The 25,945-nt window shown below is 37.3% G+C and overlaps 1 protein-coding gene across 44 annotated transcripts in view; it reads right to left on the reverse strand.

Annotated features, from left to right (window-relative positions):
• CDKAL1 (CDKAL1 threonylcarbamoyladenosine tRNA methylthiotransferase) overlaps positions 1–25,945 on the reverse strand; it is a 918,695-nt gene that overhangs the window by 862,458 nt on the left and 30,292 nt on the right. For 36 of the 44 annotated variants that reach the window (XR_014061588.1, XR_014061589.1, XR_014061593.1 and 33 more), the window contains 2 exons: positions 21,988–22,162; positions 20,672–20,784 (listed from right to left, as the gene is read on the reverse strand). Coding sequence is in view for 33 of the 44 variants with exons in the window: in XM_081518032.1 (XP_081374158.1) it covers positions 20,672–20,784; positions 21,988–22,162 (288 nt within the window). In the remaining 11 variants the exon portion in view is untranslated. The remainder of the gene's footprint in view (positions 1–20,671; positions 20,785–21,987; positions 22,163–25,945) is intronic. The other 8 variants (XM_081518030.1, XM_081518048.1, XM_081518049.1 and 5 more) reach the window with 2 other exon arrangements.

Below are 25,945 nucleotides of genomic sequence, written 5' to 3' on the forward strand. Positions count from 1 at the left end.
GACCTGGTGAAAGACTGTGGTTGAATCAGGGCAGATCCATGAGCACTGGAAGAGTGGTGGGTCACAAAGGTCAAAGGTCAGGTCTGTAGAGCACACATCACTCACAGCAAACAATAGGTGCTCTCTGTACAATGATTCCAAATCTGATCTAAACGCACTGGATCATGGGTAAAAGTACATAATTTTCTGATGGAGGAATATCCAAGATCCAGGACACTAAAACTGTACTAAAAAAGTGCAGTCTAACAGCTGTTATTTGATGGTCTATATCCTGAACCAAATGATTTATTTCTGAACAGAAAATTCTGTCAGACAGAGCAGAAATCTAATTTTGATATTTGCAGCAAAAGTATGCCATTTATTACAACTCTAAGACAAAATAAAAAGCATGAGGCTGAGTCTAAAAAATAGAATTTAAAATAAATGCAGTGTATTTTCTTTAAACACATATTAGGTTCACTTCCATCTGCCATCTTTCTAAAGGATGAAAAACTCGCTAACTGAAATATGTTTGCTAATAAATATAACTTGAGATTCTTCTTTGAAATTAAACTGTAAAAGTGTTATGAAAACTGTCTTGTTTGCAGACGGTGCCAATCACACACTATTCCCATTATGGTCACTACGTGTGCTTATCTGTGTCTTATTTTACCTTTCTTGTCAGTGTGTGTTACTTATGTATTAAGAATGTGTGTATAGTAAATGTGCATATATGGTCACATATATACACACACGTTTGTTACTTGTGTGTAAATATGTATACACATAGTCTTCATACATAAGCAACAAACAGTGACAAGCAAGGTAAAATAAGAATATTGTATTCCACAATGGAAAGTTTGCATCTGAAAAGGCAGATCTAACATACTTTTTTAAAAAGGCAAACAGGAAATGTGTAACAATGAGTTGCACAACGTGGTCTTTAAAATCCTGAACTCACTAAATGTCATCATATTAGCAGGAGACTGGCTACAGGCTAATTTAATACTTAAATGTTAATATAATTTTCCCATTACTACATCTGCCATGAATGTTTTTTCAACCAATATAAGCAAGGTTAGAAAATGGTACATAAGGAAGAAGAGAAAAATCCTCCAGCAATATCCTTATTACATAAATAGTCACAAATAGGCATTATTTCCAGCCCTAGTTTGTTAGAATTACTATACTTTCAAAAATGTGTGATTTGAGCAGAAATAAAGGAAGGAACTAGCTTAGTTTAAAAAAAAAAAAAACTGAAAATAATATAACTGAAATTAGACTGCTTGTCTTGCCAGGAATATCTTTAAAAAATAGTGTAATTTTATTTAAAACATGCAAAGACTAAATCCTAAAATAATTAATTTCTTTAGCCACCTCAAGACGAGTCACAAAAAATAGCACTGGATAAATCTTGTTACAAATACTGCAATGTGGACCCATACATATGATAAATCAAGTATAAGAAAGCACTCAGCATTTCTATGTAAACTGCTTCTGAAGGATTATTATGGAATGCACACACTGGCTGAACTTAAAGTGTTCACGTTTTAAACATTAATTTACTTTGACTATGTGCATGTCAAAATGAAAGATTGCTGTCTGGATCCAGACATGCCATATTAATATTGAACACAGGCATTCACTTCAGGTCAGTAGTCACTCCAAGTCGACTTCAGCAGGTGGTAAAAGTAATGTACTCATTAAAATGTATGTGTTACAGGGTTATCGCCCCAAAACAGCTCTCAAATAGAGGGAGCCTTCAAACTGAAGCATTAGATATGCTAGAACCAACCTCTAATTGTCACAAGTCTGGAGAAAATTGAACTTACTCTCACTCCCTAATAACCAATAAATTTAGTTGCTTTTGTCAGTATCTCAGGGAAAGCCAGAGTTTTAAATTCTATGAAGCTAACCTGGTTGCTTCCAAGAGAGTAAAATGCTCTTGAACCAATCTACACAGACTAGAGGATCATTTCAGATGCAGAAGCCAAATATAGGGGTTTCCTTCATTTTGGATGCCTCAGTGTATTTCTTAATTAAGTAAAAATTTACTCCATTCATTTCAATTAACTCTCTTCAAATTGTTTCCCCCTTTTCTGAGATAAATTCAGTTCTCCAACTAAAGACATAAGGCTCAAGATATTAGAGCTGATTCAAATCAAGGAGATCCCCCCACCCTTCTGCCACCCCAAAATACTACATCTGACCTTCAGCATGAGAAAATATACCAAAAAACCTCACTTCTTAAACTACTTTTCAACACTAGGGATAAATCTATTCCACTTTATAACTGGCACACCTAAACTCAAACAAGATCATTCTCTAGCCATCTTTCAGTTCTCTCACTCCTAAGTCACCCCATCATTTCCGCTAGCAGGTAACTCACTTCATTTTAATAACCTTTTTAATATAAACAAACTATGTTCTTTACAAGTTGTTCCCCCACCAAAAAAAAAAACACTGATCCATTCTGTACATAAATAAGCAGGGTCTCCAAATTTGTAACTAATCACCTCACATTGCTTCATTTCTTCATTATCCACCCAATTACTAGATAAACGAAGAACAGGGAGAAAGGTCAGCAGAGACAGGAGAAATAGAAGCTTTCTTACAAGGAAGAGACTGTATCTGCCTTGTTCACTGATGAATACACAGCACCATAGGCACACGATAAATATCTAACGAATAAATGAATTTATAAAGAACCAGAGAACACTGGAGTTCAACTCACTCATTTTAGATATAAGTAGACTGAAACCCAGAAAGATTAAATGGCTTGGCTAAGATCACAAGGCAAGTTGGTAAGCCTTGCAGAGTCTAACACAACAGACGCTGCTTTAACATTGAGTTTTTTCTTGTTCTCCCACCTTTAATACTTATTCTTTAAGCTCAACATAAATTTTTCTCGAGATTAAGAAATACAGATGCAAAGTAGACCCTCCCCAATCAGGGGGCTAATGTTTCTAAAGATTTCCATAGTGGGAGAATAATATATTTGGAAGGAATTTAAGATCTAACTGGAAGACAGGACAGGGAGACCAAAGGTAGAAAAAGAACCCACAGAAGCCCCTATCAATACCTGTAAAATTTACTACAATCTAATGAAGATATCACACTAAAAGAACAGTAACATTTTACTTTTAGTTCATAATGATGAAGACTGCACTTTTTAGGTTCTCTAACCTCCCCTGCTTCCGAGAAAATTCAGGATTTCCTTTCTATAGTTTAATTCAGATATGAGTAAACTTCTTTTGACTTGCAGCAGATAAAATGCATACTCAGGATGTATCCAAACATTTATAAGTCCAATAGATTCTTTCTGGGAATTCCAACAGATTCCCATTTGCAGGGAGGGGTCCCAAGAGGTCTCAGGGTCCCTCCAGCGCATATCTCAGCTTCCTCCCATCTCTCAGATAAAAGATGATAAAAATAAGCACTAGGGCCGCAAAGTATCTCTCTCTTCCAGGGTGAAAGGTTAAAGTCTCTACCAACGATCTAGGAGCCATTTTTCTTCCGTTTTAATCACTAACCCTCAGTGTCCTCTTTTCTAAATTATCTAAAAAAGGGGTGATTTAAATATACCTGAGTAAACAAATTTTAACGATCCTGAAGGATTATAAAAAAGTAAGTATAATCTATAGGAACTTCACACAATGTAAAAACCATACTGGGAATGGAGGAAAAGTACTCAAAATTGGTAGCTAGTTTCATACTCCAATAAAGGATTTTTCCATCCTCCGTAACACCTTTAGGTTTAAAAAGCAAAACACCAGAGTTAAGCATTCTACTGGCTGCCAGTCAATGCTAATTAGCATAACATGCTTAGATTTCTCAGGTGCTCCATAACCTACACCATAATGAAATCTAACTCGCCCCAGATGTTCTTGACCAAAGTAAAAGCATGTCTTTGGCAGGTGGCAAAAGAAATGATGAGTCAGGAAGAAATACTCAGCACTGGCCAGATGCCTTAAGGTATCACCAGTAGGAACAGGAAAATTAAAAGAACCAATTGAGGAAACTAACAAAGAACAATGTGTCTATTCTGTTCAGTCATTGCAGGCAGGAAATCTATGCTTAAGGTGCCCATGAATCACAGCATTTGTAATGCACCAAGAAGGCCCCTTACTATGGTCAGGCTCATTAAATGGTCTCAAAAACTTAAGACTACCTGACCTAAAAAAAAAATGCTAAATTTAATTCTTTCAGGTGGTTAAGAAACCATCAGTGGTTTACACATAATAATAAAAGAAAGGGCAACGAAAATGAGAAACAACCTCTATACTCCATAGTATCACTTGGTAAATTTTACCCATTTCTCATGAATGACATGAATATTGATATATATTCATTCAACAAACATGAACTGAGTGCTTATTATAGGCCAAATATGGTAATGGGTACCAAGAATACAAGAAACAAGGGCTATCTCTGTACTCAAGTTCAGTTTTATAAGGGAAAAGTATGTAAACAAATAACTCTAGAGTCTAACGAGTGTTGTAAGCAGAGATAAAGATGATCTTGGTGGTAACAGTGTGTTAAGGAAAAAGCCTGATTTGGGAGGTGTGGTGAGGAAGATGGGATAAGGAGGAATGGCATTAGAAGGATTTCACACCTGGTACTTAACCTGGAGCTTTACCTCTTTCAAAGTGAGACAAAGTAAGTGAAACAACATGATCTGTCCACTCGCCCCTCACATTTCTGCATCGTCAAAACGTGTTATTTCACAAATGAGAATTAAAAAGTCAAAAACAGATCTGTGTATATGTGTAATGAAACTAACATTATGGGCGTGTGTTCAGCTGCTCAGTCGTGTCCAACTCTTTGCGAGCCTGTGGACTGTAGCCCGCCAGGCTCCTCTGTCCGTAGAATTCTCCAGGCAAGAATATTGGAGTGGGTTGCCATGCCCTCCCTCCAGGGGATCTTCCTGACTCACGGATCGAACCCAATGATAGAATCCGCATCTGTTACATCTCCTGCGCTGGCAAGAGAGTTGTTTACCACTAGCACCATCTGGGAAGCCTATGAATATACACACTATCAACTACAGTCCAATGACAGCAAGGAGATCAAACCAGTCAATCCTAAAGGAAATCAACCCTGAATATTCACTGGAAGGACTGATGCTGAAGCTGAAGCTCTAAATCTTTGGTCACCTGATGTGATGAGCCGACTCATTGGAAAAGACCCTGATGCTGGGAAAGATTGAAGGCAGGAGAAGGAGATGACAGAGGATGAGATGGTTGGATGCCATCAACAATTCAATGGACATGACTTTGAACAAACTCCAGGAGCTAGTAAAGGACAGGGAAGCCCAGCAAGCTGCAGTCCATGGGATTGCAGAGTCAGACACTATTGAGCAACTGAACAACAAAAACACAGTCCAACGTAAAAATTTTTTTTAAAAAAACAGGGGGGGAAGCCAAAGAAAAGATAAATAAGTTCCCTGATAATCCATGTCATCTTAGAAGCAAGACCTCCAATCTCCCAACTTCTAATCTATTTCTTCTATGAAATCACTCCATTCTGCCTCGCTGGTTCCCCGAAGAAGCAATCTATTATACATTACTTCAATATATTAGCCTCATGTCCTAATTAACACTCACCGTAAGAAAAAGATGTGCAAGAGAAATACTTTAAAAGATACTTAAATAGATTACAGTAAATTAAACACATGCTTAAATTAAATTCATTAAGTTACCAGTTCATTGCAGAGACTCAAATTTAAAACATAATGGTGAATTTTCTTTATTAAATACTTAATATAATAAAAGCCAACATTTTATCAACCATTTATTAATTTTCACAACAACCCCATAACCCATTTCAGAGACAAGGAATCACAGGCTCAGAGAGGTATCAGAAATACTTACTCAGTGATGCTGAGTATGCATACTTAAAAATTACCCCATGTTGTTCAAGCATCTGAGTTGATCAGTGTCTTTCAAATTATGACAAGAACCAAAACTGGGGGACAAAAATTCCAAAAAGCTACAGGGGCATTACTTTCAGATAAAGGGCTAAATAATAGAAGGAAAAATAATCCCCTCTAGAATACTTTTCACAGCAAGAATAGAAAGAATAAAAATACCTTGTAATTCTCATTGGATGAAGAAGAATAGGTAAGTTGAATTACTTATGTTTAAGTCATATACATTGTTTTCTATGAAATTTTTATTTTAACACATTTTTAAAAATATTTTAGTTCACCCATATTTTAAGCCTTGGTCATCTTCACCGCATATTCATCATAATGTCTTGCAATTTTCAACCACGGGTAGTATTTTTCTACTATTGGGGTTTGGGGATACATGACCCTCAATACATGACCCTTGGAGAAGGCAATGGCAACCCACTCCAGTGTTCTTGCCTGGAGAATCCCAGGGACAGAGAAGCCTGGTGGGCTGCCGTCTATGGGGTCACACAGAGTCGGGCACGACTAAAGCGACTTAGCAGACCCTCAAAGTTTACAGAATAGGAAAGAAGCATAATAAAATGGTTGACATCTTAAAAACTGTCTATGATGTCTGTTTCTCACTTTTGAGATATTTTCTCATTGACATTTTTAAAAATTAAAAAATAAAAAGATGTTGACAAGCCTCTGCTTAATAAAACCAATGATCTAATTCCCTTTCCTAATTAAAAGCTGACAGTACTTGGAGTACTTACTATTTTCAATGAATGTTCAGATGTAACAGTCTTATTAAAATTATGCCTGTTTTGTAATTTCCTTCATTACTAATGCATGCTTAAAGAAACTGATTCTGAGATTCATTTTTCTTGTTCTTTTCCAGTCCCTGACATAGACTGGTGAGTGGTACGGTGGACTAACAAGCATATTCAACCAACACAGATGACTGAAATTAAAAAGCTATAACAGATTTACATATCTAGGCCACAGGGAAGGGTCATACCTTAAGACCAGCAGCATAAATTAGCACATTATGAAGGCATCTAAAGGAGCCAAACAAAATTTGTATGGTGGATCTTTTTTTTCATACAAATATATAATGTTGATTGACTGGATTTCTTTTAATCCACAAGCATTATTTTGGGGAAAAAAAACTGCTTGTATAATATCACATTTTATTACTTCAGCTCTTCTCCTGAGATGCACATTTGAAGCTATGGGGAGCCTGGGGAATGGCTGGTAGGTGGGAACCTATTGAAAGCATTCTGGGGACATTTAGCTGTCTCTCAGTTTCATGTACAGAAACAATTTTTTTTAAGTTATTATGAGTGCATTTTTGCTCTAACTTACAACAAATCTGTAAACCCAAAGTCATTTAGGAAAATAATCTGTTATTTACCAAACCCACAAGTTTTACATATATTAAAAGACTAAGTTAAAAAACAGATCTGTCTCTTGCTGAATAATTAAGACACTATTAATCTCTACAATAAGAATTTCCTAGGAGTACGGGCTCTGAAGTATTAAAGTGTCACAATACTTTCCTTCAATTTTTCATACTATTCCATAACTCACAGAAAAATTGTCAACCACTGGAAAAAAATGTCTAAATGATAGTCTTTAGCTACTGAAACAGTTGCTGAATAGTCAAATCCTCCTTTAATTATGCATTTTTTAAATAATTCAGCCAAATCATACATGTATCATATTAGTAACACCAGCAAAAGCAGCAATAAGAGTGAACATTTAGATATAAGCACATACACTCTCATAAACATAATGAACCCCTCTAACTGCCAAGTATGTCTTCACTTCCCCCAAGCTACATACATTTAGTAACTGAGACAATCACATCAGAGCTAGAAAGACGAGTTTTTAATGGAGCAAGATGTTAACTATTTCTAAGGATTAGTACCTTGAAAAGAGATATTTAAGAAAATAACAAAAACTGAAATGTACAAGCTATGTTGGCTGGAAACATTTTCTACTTTTAAGTAAAGGAAACAGTGGAACCACACCTGAAGTTGTCTTAGATTTCTTAATCTTACCCCCAAACAAAAGTCAAGCATTTTATAATATTAGTCACAGAAGCATCCTGTGCTGGTCTACATCCAGCAAAAATCACTGGCAAATTCTATTTATATTAAAAACAACAACAACAGATAGCTTTGATTGGACATTAAAAATACAATATTAATAGTTGTATTATCTTCTTGGGCCATAAACTACATCGGATGTAATATGCTCCATAAATTAAAAAAAAAAAAAAATCAGAAGGTTTTCACCTAATAGCATGGGAAATATATTCACCACATCCTATTATATAAATAATCCTCACTACGAGTCAAATTCATTTTATTTAATTTTTGCATTCTTCACCTAGAGAAGCTATTCATAGACTCTAGAGTATCCTTTCATCACACTACTGCCAGTAGGAAATTCAAGCAATGAAAGATCTTGGTAAATTTTCAAAGGTATTTTTACTATAAAATAACACTGCAGAATAGATAACCTATGTGGTATGACCTAAAAGCCACACAAATCATTTATTTATAGCTGTTATGTTTTAATCACTGGATAGTTTTTAGAGGCTTAAAAAAAAATTAATGGTTTTTGCTATACAAAATCAACTATGTTTTCCATGAAACATTAGGCTGTCACATTAATACAAGGTTTTATCATTAATTATACTAGATTATAAAGGAGTTTATGTCTACAAGATGATCGCTAAATATCTGAATTTCCAAACCATTTCCAAATAAAAATGAAACCTGGTCCTAGCAAACTTCACATGAATTAAAAATCCATTTGCAAAACAGAAAATTAAACCTAAAAAATATAACTCCAATTTAATACATTTGCAGATAAAACATGCAACATTTTTTTTCATCAAAAAGCAGAGTATACATATGTAAACAGTGCCACCTTTTGGTATATTTAGGAACTGAGCTTCTAAATTGTACACAAATACCTTTAAATGTAACAGATGAAAGAGAAATTTTAAAAACACCAGTTTACAATTTAATAACATTGAAGTGTAATAAACGAGCTGTTTGTTTTAAAACTTACAAATATTTTCAAAAACTGAAGTATTATCTCATGTTTATATGCTTCCATTTCATTTTCATGAGGTTGGTGGACCACCATGTTATTTCAAAGAAAACTGAGGTTCAGAAAATGTTAATGCTTGACCCAAATAATCCCTCAGTTAAGAATGGCTGAGTCCTCAATATCTCAAAACTGCTAGTTTTTAAATTTCAACATTAATTCCTCAGTCAAATCCTGTAAGTAAGTTACAATAATGCACTGTACTGAACTGAATAATGCACACATTTCCACACTACATAAGATTTTGCAAAATAACTATTATTTGTACAGTGTTTTTTGTATACACTTGCAAAGAAAAGATATTTATTTTTAAATTATTACATGAAGAACACGCACCGAGTACATTCATACAGCTGTTTACATTTCACAAACACAAAAACTCTTCATCTAACAGTATTCTTCCTGCCTCTATGCTGAAAGAGAAAAACTTCAATGAAAACTAAAAACCTCTCATTTTTTTTCTCTCAGGGTAAAAAAGCCCTTGTTTATGGCTTGCACGTGATTTGCAACTTACCTAAGACACAAGATAAAAAGCTGCTTACAGATGAGATGGAAATGATAAGCTTCAAATATTCTCCCTAAGGCTTCTCTGTCTTAATTTGATCTCGTATTTAGATATCTGTAGAGCATTTTCAATGTCTTCTATTTTTAATCTCTTTCATTGATTTCCTGAATAATTTTTATGAGACTGTAATATATTTATTCTAGAACACCCTCACAACTCCCTTATTTTTGTAAGCTAAGAATTCAGCTCTCACATGGAAAAAAGAAAATATTCAACAGTCTTTGATTCATTTGTTACAATGAATTTTACTCAAAGTGCAGTCATTGATAGTAATTTATGGAAATTTCAGGAACAGTTAATATGTAAAGAGTCCTTCTTAAATTACTGTATACTGCCACTCAATTCAAAAGAAAGAAGAGCTGGTAAGATGGTAACTAAAATGGTTCCTGAAAATACTAAAAGAGTAAAAGCAAAGAGCAAGCCAGAGGGAAGAGTCAGAAGCACTACATCTTCTGGGAAACCGAATTCCACAATCAAATGCAATTATCAGACATTAACTAGAGATGTTCGTTAAGTAGCCTCACTTCTTGTCCCTAATATATTCAAGAACAAGCACAGTGTGAGACATAAAAGCTGGTAAAGCTAGCCACTTCTAAAAATAATTTAGTGGGAAAGATTGAATATAAACATACTAAATACATTTTTGAAGGATTCCATTTCACCCTCACAGTTCTTTTTTCATCACTGGGAGGGCTGAATGCACCACCCCCCAAGAGTAAATAACATAGAAATCTTCTCTAGATACTCTTAATTTCCCTCCACTATTTCTGAATGAATGAAAATCCCATTTTGAAGGCCCTCAGTTTTATTTCTTTTGCTTTTCTCCCTAGGTAGAAGGGGAAAAAAGGAGAAAATGTCCCTTTCGTTGACGCCCTGTACTATATGCCCCCTTACCAATTCCTGCAAATAACTCGTTTGAATACAAGCAATACTCAAAAATCACTTCTCTCTGCAAATGTACAGGCATACACATAGATACATAAAAATATATATATTACTAAATTTTACTGCATTTGAAGGACCATCAAAATTTCTAATACTGAATTCAATCCCATTAAATAGAAAGTAATTACTTCCAATTCATAAGAATGGATTAAATTAGATTGCTGATTCAATATAATTTGCAGTGTCCATGTCAGGCAAAGTGATAATATGAAGATCTTACTAAGACATGTCAGGATCATGCAGTCTGGACTTGACAGCCACTGAATAGGATTTTACTGAAAAAACTCAAGGGACTCATGCACACACACCACATACATTTATTGAACCTTTAGAATATACTTTAATTTGTATATTTTACAAATATTCTTTAGAGCATAAAGAATAAAGTTAACTTCATTATAGTCAAAAAATAGTTCTCATTTGTTCACTAATGCACACACAAAAAAACACCTGAATTCCTATTGTATGCCAGGTACTGAATTTGATTATAATGATGAAACCACACACTGAACACTTCTGTATTTACTAATATTAAATGTTTAGAAAAGATTGCTATTGTCATCTTCATTAAGTAAATAAGAATACCGAAGCATAGAGGTACTGTCCTTTGCTCAAAGTCGTAAAGCTAATACACTGCGTTAGCTGGTTTCACAGTCTGGCTCAATATTGACAGCTGGCTACAGTCTGCTCTTAATCACTAAGCTATAGTGTCTCTGAGATGCCTAACAAAGGTAAAGATGATTAAGACAGAAGGAACTCACATACTATGGGAGAGAAAAGGTAAAAAAACAAAACAACAATAAATCATCCTAAGACAGGAAGTAGCTGAGTCACCACTCTAAGTCGAGGGAAGTAAGCTGAACGGTAGCGGAGCAAGTGGAGACACAGCTGCACAAGGAGCTAAAATGGAGCTAAAATGACCAGATCAGGTGATCAAAAGAATAACCACACCACGCACACAGAGCCCGTCAATCACCCATCTACACGAATCTGTGTGTACAACATGACACAAAAATTCGTAGACACTCTCTAATTTGAGAATCACCATGCTACGATGAAGAAAGGACCAAACGGAAAGTCTCTGAAAATGCCTGGACAGTCAAACCATCTTGAATTAACCACACACATGGTGGTAAAGCGGGAATGAAGAGGAAATTTTAAAGTGCTATAATTCACTCTATTCTCCTTTAATATGGAACCTCTTTAACCTCAATAGATGTTAACAGACTTGGGGAGTAATGAGATACTCAAGATGTACCTTACACAAAGGTTAGTTTTAGTTAAGCATGAAAGCGATATAATGGCAAAAGGAATCAAATGTTTGTCCTCAGATTCAAAATCTCCCACTTTAGCATGGCAAAAGGACAATGGCCACATTCCAGAAGAACCACAGTCAGGGCAACAGAGCAACAAGGACGTCAAGTAGTACACAATGAATAATTTCACACGCAGTGTCCAGCATACATACGGTGGGCTGCATCCAAGCTGAATCACGCTGCCTCTGAAAAGGTCAATTTGTCCAATTCTTACACAAGTCCTACTAAAAAGTTTAAAAAGCAGTAAGTCGGAATAAAATAGAGTTAAGAAACTTAATGACTTCTAATAATTTTATTAGAAGACTGTAACACAAAATTCACTTTTCCTAGTAATGACACAGCTGCAGTGATCATGTAATGTAATACTGCCATCTATTGTCCAAGAGCTAAAAATACACGTCTCTCTAATCCAAACCCACTGAAATTTAAAAGCCAACAAAAAGCCAACATTTTACATGTTCTGGTGTCAATACCTCAAAAACGATTTTTCCCCAAAATCAGAGAAAACAATGCCTAGAAAGATTTTCAAGTGAAGCCTTCGTGGTAATTACTCATCTGCCCATTTTCTTAAAAAATAAATAAAATTTTAGAACAGGCTATTTCTAAATTATCAAAAAAAAAAGTTTTATAAAATCTCAAAGGGTAATATGAATTATTAAGCAATTAAGCAAAAGTTAAGTTTATGAGAATCTATCAGTTTATGTCAATTTGTCACTCATAAAAATCCTAAAATACTGAACCTAGAAAGTATTTTAAGTTGTTCAGTACCAGAATGCCAGCAATTCTGAAAAGACGTTATCTTAATACATCTCAGCACTCCACAGTAGTTTATTCACAAAAATTAATGCAACTATGTGTGAGCTGAAGTACTACCACCTACATGCTACATGGCAAAAACCACAATACTGTAAAGTAATTAGCCTCCAATCAAAATTAATTAATTAATTTAAAAAAATGCAAACAAGAAGTTTAAGTGACTTGAAAAGGTCAGGCCAAAAGTGGAACAGGATGAAAAATGATGTTCACGTTCTCAAAGAAAGACAATAAAAAAGGTGAAGCTTCTCCACATCTCTTAGTGAGAAAATTAAGAAAAAGAACACAGAACTTTTATCCAAATAATTTGATTACCATGCACATTATTAACTATTATTGGGCATTCACAACCTGGAACCAAAATATTTTAGAATTCTCAAGAATAAACTAGATTTTCTCTGTATCTCTGAAAAAGGTGAAGATTCTAATCAACCATGTAGGTTCACTCTCAAATACAAGGGAGACACTGCTCAGGATGTAAACAACAATGACAGAGTTGACATTACTTAATCTGCATGGGTAACAGTACAATCAAAACTAGTGCCACTTAGTTGGCTGTTGTTTGAAACACATGTAGTTTTGTGCTTCTTCTTATGATAAGAGGACACTCCTGCTGAGACAAAAAGGAGAAATAAACTAAATATTCCCATGCTCTATTTAAAGAAGAAAAAACTAGAATGTAAAGATAAAAAAAAAACCCAGCATGTATCCTGATCTCTATCACAGTAACAGAGTCCCAACACACCTTTTTGAGATGTTTCATTCCACTTAAAGCACTGCAGGATTTAAGTAAATTTTTAGTATACAGAATTTAAATTTTAGGAACTTGAATAGAGAGAGCTATTCACTTTTTGTAAGCATACTATTATTCCTTATGTAACAAAAAGCAATTTTCTCCTATTTTCTCAGTCATCTCAGGCTCATTTTAAAATAAAGGCAACTTCCTTACAAGACCTTATAGGGAAAATAGGTAAATTTTAAGGGTAAATATGATCTAAATTATGTATCAATAAAGTTGCTTAAAAGTAAAAAAAAAAAAAAGGAAAACCATTCGTCACAATATGCCAATTAAGATATGCAATATCTTTATTACAAATGTAATAAATGTACATATTCAGCTCCATTTTCAGGTAACCTAACAATGTTATAACACTTCTATTAAGTCTACTTACTCCCTGAGCTCACAAAGGCAACAGTTGATAGTTTTCCAGAAAGTGATGCACAACATATGGCAATTAATCATATGTATCAATGGCCTCCCAAATGGAAGCACTTTAAGACCCAATTATAAAAATGATTTCTCGATTACATTTGTCCACATTCTTCCAAATGACGGAGTCTTTCATTAATACATATGCACACCCCCGGCTAATTAATTCTCCTACACTGACTTTCATTTCAGTCTTTAGTTTTATTTAGGAAATGAAATCTGTAGCCTGCAATTTCCACTTTAAAAATCATACTTCAGCCCCCTGAAATAGCTGCTCATCTTCAACACACTTCAACCATTGCATCTTTTACTTTGTCACCATTCCTAATCAACTTTCTTCAACAAAAGGGGGATGTGGCTGAAGACTAAATCTTGACTTGATTCCTTCTGAGATCACGAAAGGATGTTCTTGTTTCAGGTAAGCCATTCCACAACTCCAAGTACAGGATTCCAAAGTCTCACCCACCCAGGACAGGAAATCGTGTCCAACTCTTTGTGACCCCATGGACTATACAGTCCATGGAATTCTCCAGGCCAGAACACTGGAGTGGGTAGCCATTCCCTCCTCCAGGGGATCTTTCCGATCCAGGGATCGAACCAGGGTCTCCTCATTGCAGGCGGATTCTTTACCAGCTGAGCTACCAGGGAAGCCCCAGCCAGAACAGGAGGTCTGATCAAAAAGAAACTGTCTGGTTCGACTGTTTCAATCCCAGTAAATAAAAGTAAATAATATATATTTAGATTTAACATATAGATATCACCAAATTACTTTCTGTCTACAAATCCTAACATTGTGAGTTGTTTTGGTTTTTCTTCTGTCTGGGCAAATAAAAGGGTCTTTAAGACTTCTCTTTAAGACCTCTATCCTTAAAAGCTGAATCTGTTGGAAAGAGATTCCATAGAAAGAACAAAGCTCAGTGATCCAGTACCAACTGTCATCCCTGCCACAACAGATTCATCCCTTTTATTTTGTTGGAAGACACACCCTGAAAAAAATGTTTACTCCTACTACCCCTGCACCCTCAGTTCTTCATACAAGACCAGCTTTTAATAAAATTCTCAATTTTCTAGGTGATTTAACAGTGGCAAAAAGTAACCATAAAAATATTATGACTTACAAAGAATATTCTTACAATATTACGTGAAAAGCACCTAATATAGTATTTCCACAATAACCAGGGAGAGAAAATGAAAGTAAATTACTGGGAAGTTAGTGAAAAGTATTTTCTAAAAAGTACTTTCTTACTTAAAAGAAAGTACTTTTAAATAAGAGTATACTTTTCTAGAACATATAATATATATAAAAAGTAAAAGCTTGTAAAATTAGCCTGAAATGCCCACATGAGGACATTTTACAGATCAGATATAGCTTCTATTTTAGTGGAGGAAAGGCTTTGTTTCCCTTTATATAATCCTTTCTACGTTTAACTTCTGAGCTTTAAAATAACGCTAAGATTCAACTATCTATAAGCTGCAGTCCCCTCTGCATTACAAGCACTCTGCAAATGATCACAGTAAAATTTACTTTCACTGTAATTCCAGACAGACTTCAAAATCTTCAGATAAAAGCACCATCTCTGGCTACACAATAAAGAGTTTCTGCAAGGAAATTCTGTATTACATTAAGAAAATGTTCTACTCAGCACATAACAACCCTCCATTGTAAACATTAATGACTAATATATATAATTTAAGTCAGCAACCTTTATGTCAGGATATTTTTAAATAACTTTTTCAAAGCCTAGGTCAACAAAGTCTTTGTTCTGTCTTTATCCTGAAGCTACATAAAACTAACAATTAAATATGAATGCATTTTACAAACGGTAAGACACTATCCACATGAAAATAATTGTGGCGATGGTGAAGGGGCAAGAAGGCTAAATTACAGAGGTCCATGGAAGGCAAGCTAAAAGCTCTGCACTAAGATGGCTGATGATTCTTTCACTGAATTGCACTAGAAATTCAAGAATACAAAAGTCAGGAAGATGGGAGATGACCTTATAATTAAGGAGGTAGGAATGGACTAGGAAGCTCTCAGCTGACACTGCTGTCTGTAACTAAACAGCGACTCCCAACTCCTCACTCAGAACAGAAGTTAATAAGCTGTGCACATTCCTGCAGCATGGAGTCCAATGGTATATATCCCTCTCGTCCACCACTCCAGGAAAAAAATGGCTTCTAATAAAGATCACATAGAAGAGACTACTACATACAAGAAAAGAAATTCTAAAATGAGAGACAGCAAAAAAATAACTACTCTAATCATTAAAGCCATTAATATTATTAAATGTCCATACTAGACCGCCCTTAAAATGTCATGAACTTAAAAGACGCTTACTCCTTGGAAGGAAAGTTATGACCAACCTAGATGGTATATTAAAAAGCAGAGACATTATTTTGCCAACAAAGGTCCGCCTAGTCAAGGCTATGATTTTTCTGGTAGTCATGTATGGATGTGAGCGTTGGACTCTAAAGAAGTCTGAGCGCCGAAGAATTGATGCTTTTGAACTGTGGTGTTGGAGAAGACTCTTGAGAGTCCCTTGGACTGCAAGGAGATCCAACCAGTCCATCCTAAAGGAGATCAGTCCTGGGTGTTCATTGGAAGGACTGATGTTGAAGCTGAAACTCCAATACTTTGGCCACCTGATGCAAAGAGCTGACTCATTTGAAAATACCCTGATGCTGGGAAAGATTGAGGGCAGGAGGAGAAGGGAATGACAGAGGATGAGATGTTTGGATGGCATCACCAACTCAATGGATATGAGTTTGGGTAAACTCCAGGAGTTGGTGATGAACAGGGAGGCCTGGCATCCTGCAGTTCATGGGGTCACAAAGAGTCGGACACCACTGAGTGACTGAGCTGAACCAATGAGGACACTGAAAATAATTTACCAACTTTCCAAAAGAAATAATCCAAAACCAATAACCAAAGGAAGCATTATGTTGAGGAGGGGAGTGCATTTTCTAGTTAGTCTATAAGAAATTGCACACTTGAAGAACACACTCATGAAATGTATGTGTTCAAATCATACTTCTTTTAAAAGCCACTGTACATACCAGGACAGTTTGACTGCTTTCCATGATACAAATTTAATTATATCATGCAAACAGGTGTCCGAGTTTTGGGAAATGACATAATTTTTCCCTCAGCAGGGCAAAAAATGAAATGAAAAGCAAGCAGGAATTATTTTCTAAGGTTTAAATCACCTTCTCCTCAAAATAAAAAGGGTTTGAAAGAGTCAACAAACAAGCACTTACTACTCTGAGCAAGCCTCTGTGCAGTGTTACTATGGAGCAATTATATTCCCAGATTTACACACAAGCAGCAACTTCAAATATATACCGACATAATCTCTCTTCTTTCCTCAAATAGTAAAAAAAAAAAAAAAAAAAATCCACTTTCCTCAAATAGTAAAAATATCCACCATTGGTAACTGAGAATTCTGAATTTCTCTGTATTCTGTTTTCAATGACCTCTGTGTACATTATATATAAACTATTTTATACCTCATTCTTATCAATTACAGAGTTAAATGAAAATATTTTAGGTCTGTGCTGTGCTTAGATGCTCAGTCGTGTTCGACTCTTTGTGACCCCATGGACTGTAGCCTGCCAAGCTCCTCAACCCATGGGATTCTCCAGGCAAGAATACTGGAGTGGGGATACTTCTCCAGGGGATCTTCCCAACACAGGAATCAAAATGCAGTCTCCTGCATTACAGGTGGATTCTTTACCAGCTGAGCTACCAGGGAAGCCCATTTTAGGTCTACATTTGATTAGTTATAAGCTATTAAGCAATAATTTTTTTATAAACTTCCATTATTTCACAATAACAAAAGAGACCACTGGCATAGGCATATAGAAATCATTCATATGTCTAACTTAAATGAGAGATTTCTTGTAGAGATTTCCTTATTAAATGTCCTACTGAAGATAATGCTTATATTTTCTGGGCCTACATCATCTAGACAAGTATGAAAAGCGGTCCTAATGTCTACTGCATGCAAGTCAGACTAAACTGAAACCGATTACAAATTTTTGAAGTGGGTAAAATCAACAGCATATAAAATTAATACAAATATGCATTCGTAACACAGGCATATAAAATAAACCACATTAAGAAAAATAAATTTAATATTCAAGTGATTGGTTCCTCAATGTTCCCTTTTTAGTATTCCCAAATGAGAAACCAAAATTAGGTGTGCATAACAAAGCTTAACATTCTTGTGTAAACACATTAAGACTGTTACTTTACATAGAAGAATACTGTTATAAGATTTTTTAAAAATGCTAATAGAGAAAAACATTAAAATATGTTGGATATTTAATATCACCTAGGATAATGGCAACCCACTCCAGTATTCTTGCCTGGAGAATCTCACGGACAAAGGAGCCTGGTGGGCTACAGTCCATGGGGTTGCAAAGAGTCGGACATGACTGAGTGACTAACATACGCACACACAGGATACATCAAACTTTGAATTTTTTTTTAATGTTTCAGGAAATTACCTTTAAAGTGATTTCCTTAATTTTCAAATGCACCATCAGAATGTATTAGACAAGTTTAGGCTAAATTATACAAAAATTACTAATGAACACAGAAAAGTGTTTCTAAAAGCAGATTTTGAGTGGTTTTTTCACCTGTTTTAAGACTGATTTTGCTCTCTAAACAATGTTATCAAAAACAAAATTAATGACATATGATCACTTACTTACTGAAGGAAACAAAGCTATGAAAGGAATGAACTTTCCAATCCTCCCTACTCCTAACATCCACATTGAACCTAGGACCAGCCAATTACACATGCAAAAGTTGTTATGCGATATAGACTAGCGGTCAAAAGCAGTGTTTTGGAGTAATGGACTTCACTGCCCATGAGGTTTAAAGAAACAACCTCTCTCCATTCTCACTAATAAAGGTGGGAATGCTAGCAAGTCCTTATATCACAAGGACTAAAGGTAGTGCTAGTGGATAAGAATCCGCCTGCCAATGCAGGAGACTCAGGTTTGATTCCTGGGCTGGGTAGGTCCCCTGGAGCAGGAAATGGCAACCCCCTCCAGGATCCTTGTCTCTGTCCATTCCCAGGTACAGAGGAGCCTGGAGGGCTACAGCACGTGGGGTTGCAAAGAGTTGGACACGACTGAGCAGAGCACAAGCATGATGACACAAATGCAGCCACTGCCCGTCACAAGCACAACAGGATCAGAGATGTGTGCGCGCCAGTCAGTATACCTCCACACTTCCTAACTCTGTCTGCCGAGGACCTAGAAGCACTGCTACTTCATGGTGGCAATGAGCACACCTAGTGCCCAGGTCTTTGCTCTGCTTCTCAACACTAGCCTCCTAAGGAAAAGGGTCAGGATTCCTCAAAAAAGTGGCTGCTTCTGAGGCTGGGAAAGGGAAAATACAAGACTAGAACCTCTTGTGGTGCCAGAAAATAAGAAGTGATCGGAAAGCAAGGGGGGGCATGTCTGAAAGACATAGGCGCCAGCCTGATGAGGTCCTGTGGCCATAGCTGGAACAATACAAGCAACAGCATAATGACACCACTGAACTATAACCTGTAGAATAAATATCCATGAGTCTATACTGATACAAACAAGTAAAATAGTGGCTAAAAGACAGCGCTTCCTTATAGAAGAATGTGTGTATGCTTAGTCGCTCAGTTGTGTCCAACTCCGTGACCTCATGGACTGTAGCCCACCAGGCTCCCCTTGTCCATGGGATTCTCCAGGCAAGAATACTGGAGTGGGTTGTGATTTTCTTCTCCAGAGGATCAGAAGAATCCAAACTATTAAATGTGGAAGGAAATAAAATTGAAAACCACCATTACTCAACTATCACCGTAACAACTGTTGCAGACGAGATCCACTAACAGATACTAAAATTAGTATGCAAAAGGTTGAGGAAACACAGGATATTTATTGGTTACAGGAAGAAAAATAACTCAGAGGAGAAATGTGGCAGATAAGGGTTAGTGTACTAAAATCATGAGGCCCCTGACGTGATGTACTGAGAAGGATACAATATCACTTGTAAGCTCCTCTTGCCAGAAATGCATTAATTACCTTATTCTAACCATGAGGAACTATCAGACAAACCTAAGGTGATGGACCTTCTACAAAATGATTCTCTTTCAGAAGTGTCAAGGTCTTAAAAAATGAGAAAAAATTGAGAAACTGGCACAGATTGGAGGAGATTAAGGCGACATTCCAAATAAATGTAAGGTGAGATCTTAGACTAGATCCCGGAACATAAAAATGATATAAGTGGGAAACTTGGCAAAATCCAAACAAGCTCTGTCATTTAGATAATAGTATTGCACTAATGCTCACTTCCCAATGAATTATACCATAACTACGTAAGATATAAAAGGCATACACAAACTTAATTTTGCCACTTTTCTGTCAGTCCAAACTTATTTCAAAATGAGGGTGCTTTTTTTTTCTTTTTTTAAATGAGATATATACAGTCATCCCTCAGTACTTGCAGGGGACTGGTTCCTAGACCTGCGGCCAATACCACAATCCGCATATCCCGAAGTGCCACAGCTGGCTCTCCTATTAGAGAGCTCCACATCCCGGGACTCGACCAGCCACAGACTGTAAGTCCAGCAGCATATGCACTGGAAAAGGTCCCCAGATGAGTGGCACACAGCTCAAAGCCATGTTGCTCAAGAGTCTAGACAACATATTAGCATTTTATTTTCTCTTAAAATCATTAAGTCATGCTAAAATATCCTTTAGTTGCTGAAGCTAGAACTTATCTCAAAACCTTGGCTATAAAAAATGTAATCAATATAACACATTACAGATCTCATTACCTGTAATTTTATATCCATAAGCAGCCAGTTGTCCAGCCATGTATTCTCCATCTGAATTATTATGAGAACAACCCCAAGTTCGTATCCAAATTTTCTGTATGCCTGGAATAGTGCTGTTAATCAATTTTAAAAAATAAGCCTCATTAAGGGATTTTTTTAAAAATAAAAAGCACTAGTTAATTTCTGGGCATATTATGCAAAAACACTCACTGCATTCTATTCATAAGCTATTCATTAACCAACTTAATACGTAATCTGCTGTTACACCAGAAGTCTAAAATCAAGATAAAATAACAGTATAAAATTCTAAGACTGTCTTTCTATGTAAAGAATACCTTTTCTCTAAGTTGTATTTTAAGTTCAATACTACTAAATACTACCACTAAGTTCAACTCCTGGAAAGGTACAAACAAACAACAGTAGCACAGAAAATGGTTCTAGCAGCAACAGCAAATAAAAAAACCTAAACACATCTGAAGACTACTATACACTAATCACAATCTTTATAACTTAAGATATAAATAACTGAATCAAAATGAAAATCTGTCACCCTACAGCACTATTAATAATAAAAGGATTCCACATGTAAAAAGAGTTCTAAAAAATGTAATTTTTAGAAAGGGAATAAAAGGACTTTCAACTTGGATTGCCCTAAATAATTGACAACTAAGTAGACATTACCTTTAATGATATGGTCAAGAAAAAGTTAATAAATTTCAGGTATTAAAATAAGCAAATTTAAATTCATAGACTTTATGACTCTGTTCCAAATAATCAAATGTATTAAAATTTTCAAGTTTACTAGATATACAAATATAAGCATATTAAAACTGTGTAACTGCATAATCCTTTCTGGCTAGGTTGTATTAGAATTTCACTAGACACCTAATAGTGTAAACAGCACAAGAATTTGTGTCCAAAGCCTTTAGTTGATCCATAAGTACTTTAAATTTGGTAAGAAAAATCACAGGCCCAAACTACCACTATCTCGTAAGAATCACAAATTCCAATAAAAATTTTAATGCGGAAGTAACAAGAACATACCAACCACAGTGATATCAGAGAGATCTGGCCAGAAGAGGGTGGGAGGCAGGGAGATCCATCATTCTGCCAAATACCGCCCTAGGCCAATATGCAATTTGACTTCTTTAATTAATGACTTTGCTAAATATAACCATTCAAATTTAAAAAAAACCCTACATATTTCCTTTCAAAACTTCAAAGATTCTTTTAAAAGATACATTATGTATATCACATACAGCAGTGTCAGCCTCTCCCACGGTATGATATTGAATATAATTTCAAAAAAAGCTTACCTGTCGCTTGGTGGACTGTTTTCCTCTTGCAAATATTTTTGGGTATTTCGCCTTCGCACCTTTGGAACAACATGCTTTCTCGAAAAATGCCTATCTTGTGGCTTTGAATCTTCTTGTGACACAATATCTTCTATGTCATCCAGGAATGTATCACAGGATGCAGAAGGCATCTTCTCTATCGTATAAAGAAGTTATAAATGATACAAGTATGAGTCCTCAGAACATCTGTTGAACATATCACCTAAGAAATATTCTTGCCAAACTTGAATCTAATAAAGCCTTTAGATTTTAACTTCAACTTTACAGAAAATACAAGAGTTACTGAAAAACGAGAAACATCAGATAAATCAGACAAATCTTACTGAGTGGGACATAAAGCACGTGAAAAGAGATTTAACATTACAAGCAATCAGAGAAATACAAACTAAATCACAATGAGGTATCACTACAAACCTGTAACACACCACAGCATGCATACCACCTGTCAATTACAGGTGGTAACTGACACCTCCCTCCCCAGGCGCAGCAATGGCACACATGACCCACACCTGCCAGAGTAATTCACCCTGAGCCATAAATACCAGCTCAGGGTTGGACCTAACAAGCCCAGTCAGTCACAATCACCAAGAGGACTTCCACGCCAGTGCTAACTTCTCTTTCACTGAAGTGGCTCAGTTAGGAGGATGTCAAGTTGAGGCTACTGGGGGGCCATCCTACCTGCCACAAAGCAGAAGACTACCCAAGGCAGGAAGTCTTATAAGAGCTGGAGAGATGAGATACTGGATCCATCCAATCCATCCATCCAACCAATGCCTGAAGCCAGACATAGCCCTGCTCTGCCCATTCATGTGAGCTCAAGAATTCCCTGAGGCTTACATTCATTTGAGCTGGGCTTTCTGCTCTTGCCAACAAGAGCCCTGGCTGACTCAGTACACTAGGGAAGATGGAATGAACTAAGTTTCTCCCAAACTGGTTCTATGAACCATCAGTGACAAACTAGTTCTGTGGTCAAATAAATTTGGAAAATTCTGCCTCTCACAGATTCCCAGTATGTGTGTGCATACATGTATGTACATACTACGAGAGCAAGGACTGGGAAGAACTACAGTAATGAAACTCATTTATCTTAGAAAGTTTCTGAAAATTAATTTCTCATGGATTGCCTCTTCATGAGGCTGTAGATGGTACTGAAAACAGGAGGCCTGAGTGAAACCCACCATCAGATCCCCTCCCACATTCCGCAGATGGAAGACTGCATTCTCTTAATAGGAAATGGTTCTTTGCCCACATACCAACCTGTTACTAGGAACTACCCACCCCTCTAAGAACAACCCCTCTACTCTAACCTGCTTGAGCACAGAATTCTAGTCATGCTCCTCCCTACCTAATCACTAATTGTATACAGGTACTGTTATTTCTCCCATTTAAAAAAGAAAAACCTTATCGTGGCCTCACTTCCTCTACCCACTGTCTCCATCGCATTTCTATCCTTTAAAACTCCTTGCAAGAACTGTCTCCAGTTTCCCCCTCCCAGTCTCTCATATGCCAGGCTTTCACCCCCCACCACCCCAAAACTGCTGACCTGACTTCAGTGACTCACAACAATGTACGGAACAGTCAACTCTCAGCCATCGCATGTGATCCTACCAGTAGCACTTGACACTACTGACCTTTCATCCCCTCAAGGTATCTTCTTCCCTGGCTTTTGGGATCCCACATGCTGAGTTCTCCTCCTACCGCATTAGCCACCCCCCAAGTCTCCATTGCCCTTTCCTCATCTCTCCAACTTCTCAAGGTCAGAACACCCCCAGGGCTCCGTTACAGGACGTCTTCTCTTCTTTAGTTACAGGTGCACACTAGGTGATCTCATCCAGCCTTGTGGCCTTGAAATACTAACTATATGCTTATATAACCAGCCTCAGGCCTCCCTTGAACTTCAGACTCAGATGTCCATCCAACGGCCTACTCAACACCCTGCTTGAATGGCTAAGAGTTACTTCAAACTTAAAATCAAGAACAAACTCCTGATTCTCACCCCACCTGCAGCCAGGAGGATCACACAGATCCTCCCACGACTTTCTCCATCTCACTGAAAGGCAATACCAACCTTCTAACCTCTCAGGCCAAAAATTCTGGAATCATCCCCTACTCCTCTTTCCTTCACCCTAAGTCCAATACATCAGCAAAATCCCATTGGCTTGAGCTTCCAAATATATTCAGAATCTAACCATTTCCGACCATACCCACTGTTACATTCTTGGTCCCAACATTAACTCTTGCCTGGATTACTGTCATAGTCACCTTGCTTCTACCCTCAATTCCCAAAGGAACCTTGCTGCATATAAGCCAGGGATCCCTCTAAAACCTAAGTTCATCTCAGGTTTCTGATCAAAACCTTCCATTGGTATTCCATCTCAGAGTAAAAAGCCCAGAGTTAAAATTGCTACTAAGTTCTACAAGGACAGGGGCTTCCCTGGTGGTTCAGTGGTAAAGAATCCAGAATCCACCTGCCAATACAGGAGACACGGGTTCGATCCCTTGTCCAGGAAGACCCCACAAGATTGCCATGGAGCAACTAAGCCCGTGTGCCACAAATACTGACACTGTGCTCTAGAGCCAGGGAGCCGCAACTACTGAAGCCGGTGCGCCCTAGAGCCCATTCTCTGTAACAAGAGAAGCCATAGCAGTGAGAAGCCCATGCACTGCAACAAAGAGTAAGCCCCACTCTCTGCAACTAGAGAAAAACCCATTTGGCACTGAAGACCCAGCACAGCCAAAAAAAAAAATTATATTAAAAAAAAGTTCTACAAGGACATAATTAGCTTCCTGTCACTTCCAGAAAAGTGGAAGTGAAAGGACACTCCCACTCTCCTGCCTCACTCTAAAACAGGAGGGAAGGCGGCAGGGCACAGCCTTGAAAAGAATGACTTAGCCACAGGACATGACACACTGGTAAGAACCAACTAGGGCCAAGGTGGCAGAAGATTCAACTTCCAGTGGGCCCTGAGCCTCATACGCTCACTGTGCTACATCAGCACACTAGGGGACACAGCCACCGCCAGCAGCTCAGAGCTAACCGTGAAAGGCTGAAAAGTAGCCCAATTCCTGGAAATGCCCACCCCTTCCCCAAAATAAGCAGAATAATCCTCCCACTCATTAGCCTATGAAATCAGACAGAGTTGGTGGTTTAGTCGCTAAGTAGTGTCCGACTCTTCCGACCCCATGGACTGTAGACTGCCAGGTTCCTCTGTGCATGGGATTTCCCAGGCAATAATACTGGAGTGGGTTGCCATTTCCTTCTCCAGGGGAGCTTCCCAACTCAGGAATCAAACACAGATCTCCTGCATTACAGGCAGATTCTTTACCAACTGAGCTACAAGGGAAGCCCATGAAATTAGCCTACAAAATTACCCAGACGTAAACACTAACCACGCCATATTTGGGGGCCTCTTACCTTCTGATAAGGCCCACATTCTGTGGAGTGTGTTTCTCTCTAAATAAACCCACTTCTTACCTATTACTTTGTCTCTCACTGAATTCTTTTGATAAGAAGAACATGAGCTTCATTAAGTCCTGAGACCAGGTATGTGTTACGTGTTAGTCACTTGGTCGTGTCCGACTCTTTGCGACTCCATGGACTGTAGCCCACCAGGCTCCTCTGTCCATGGAATTCTCCAGGCCAGGGTACTGGAGTGGGTTGCCATTCCTTTCTCCAGGGGATCTTCCCAACCCAGGGATCGAACCCAGATCTCCTGCATTGCAGACCGATTCTTTACCATCTGAGCCACTGGGGAAGCTCTGAGACCAGGTGCATGATCTCGATTAAAAGACCGTGGGTTCAAGTCCCAGTTTGGGTCCAAGCCCATGGATTCAAGTCCCATCTGAGGTGCACAGTTTCAACTCCATTCAGACACATGGGCTTCCCGGCTAGTTCACAGCCACCAGGCACACACTTGTC

Source organism: Giraffa tippelskirchi, chromosome 8 (genome assembly GCF_054371585.1).
Source record: "Giraffa tippelskirchi isolate mGirTip1 chromosome 8, T2T-mGirTip1v1.2.pri, whole genome shotgun sequence".
Taxonomy (NCBI): Eukaryota; Metazoa; Chordata; class Mammalia; order Artiodactyla; family Giraffidae; genus Giraffa; species Giraffa tippelskirchi.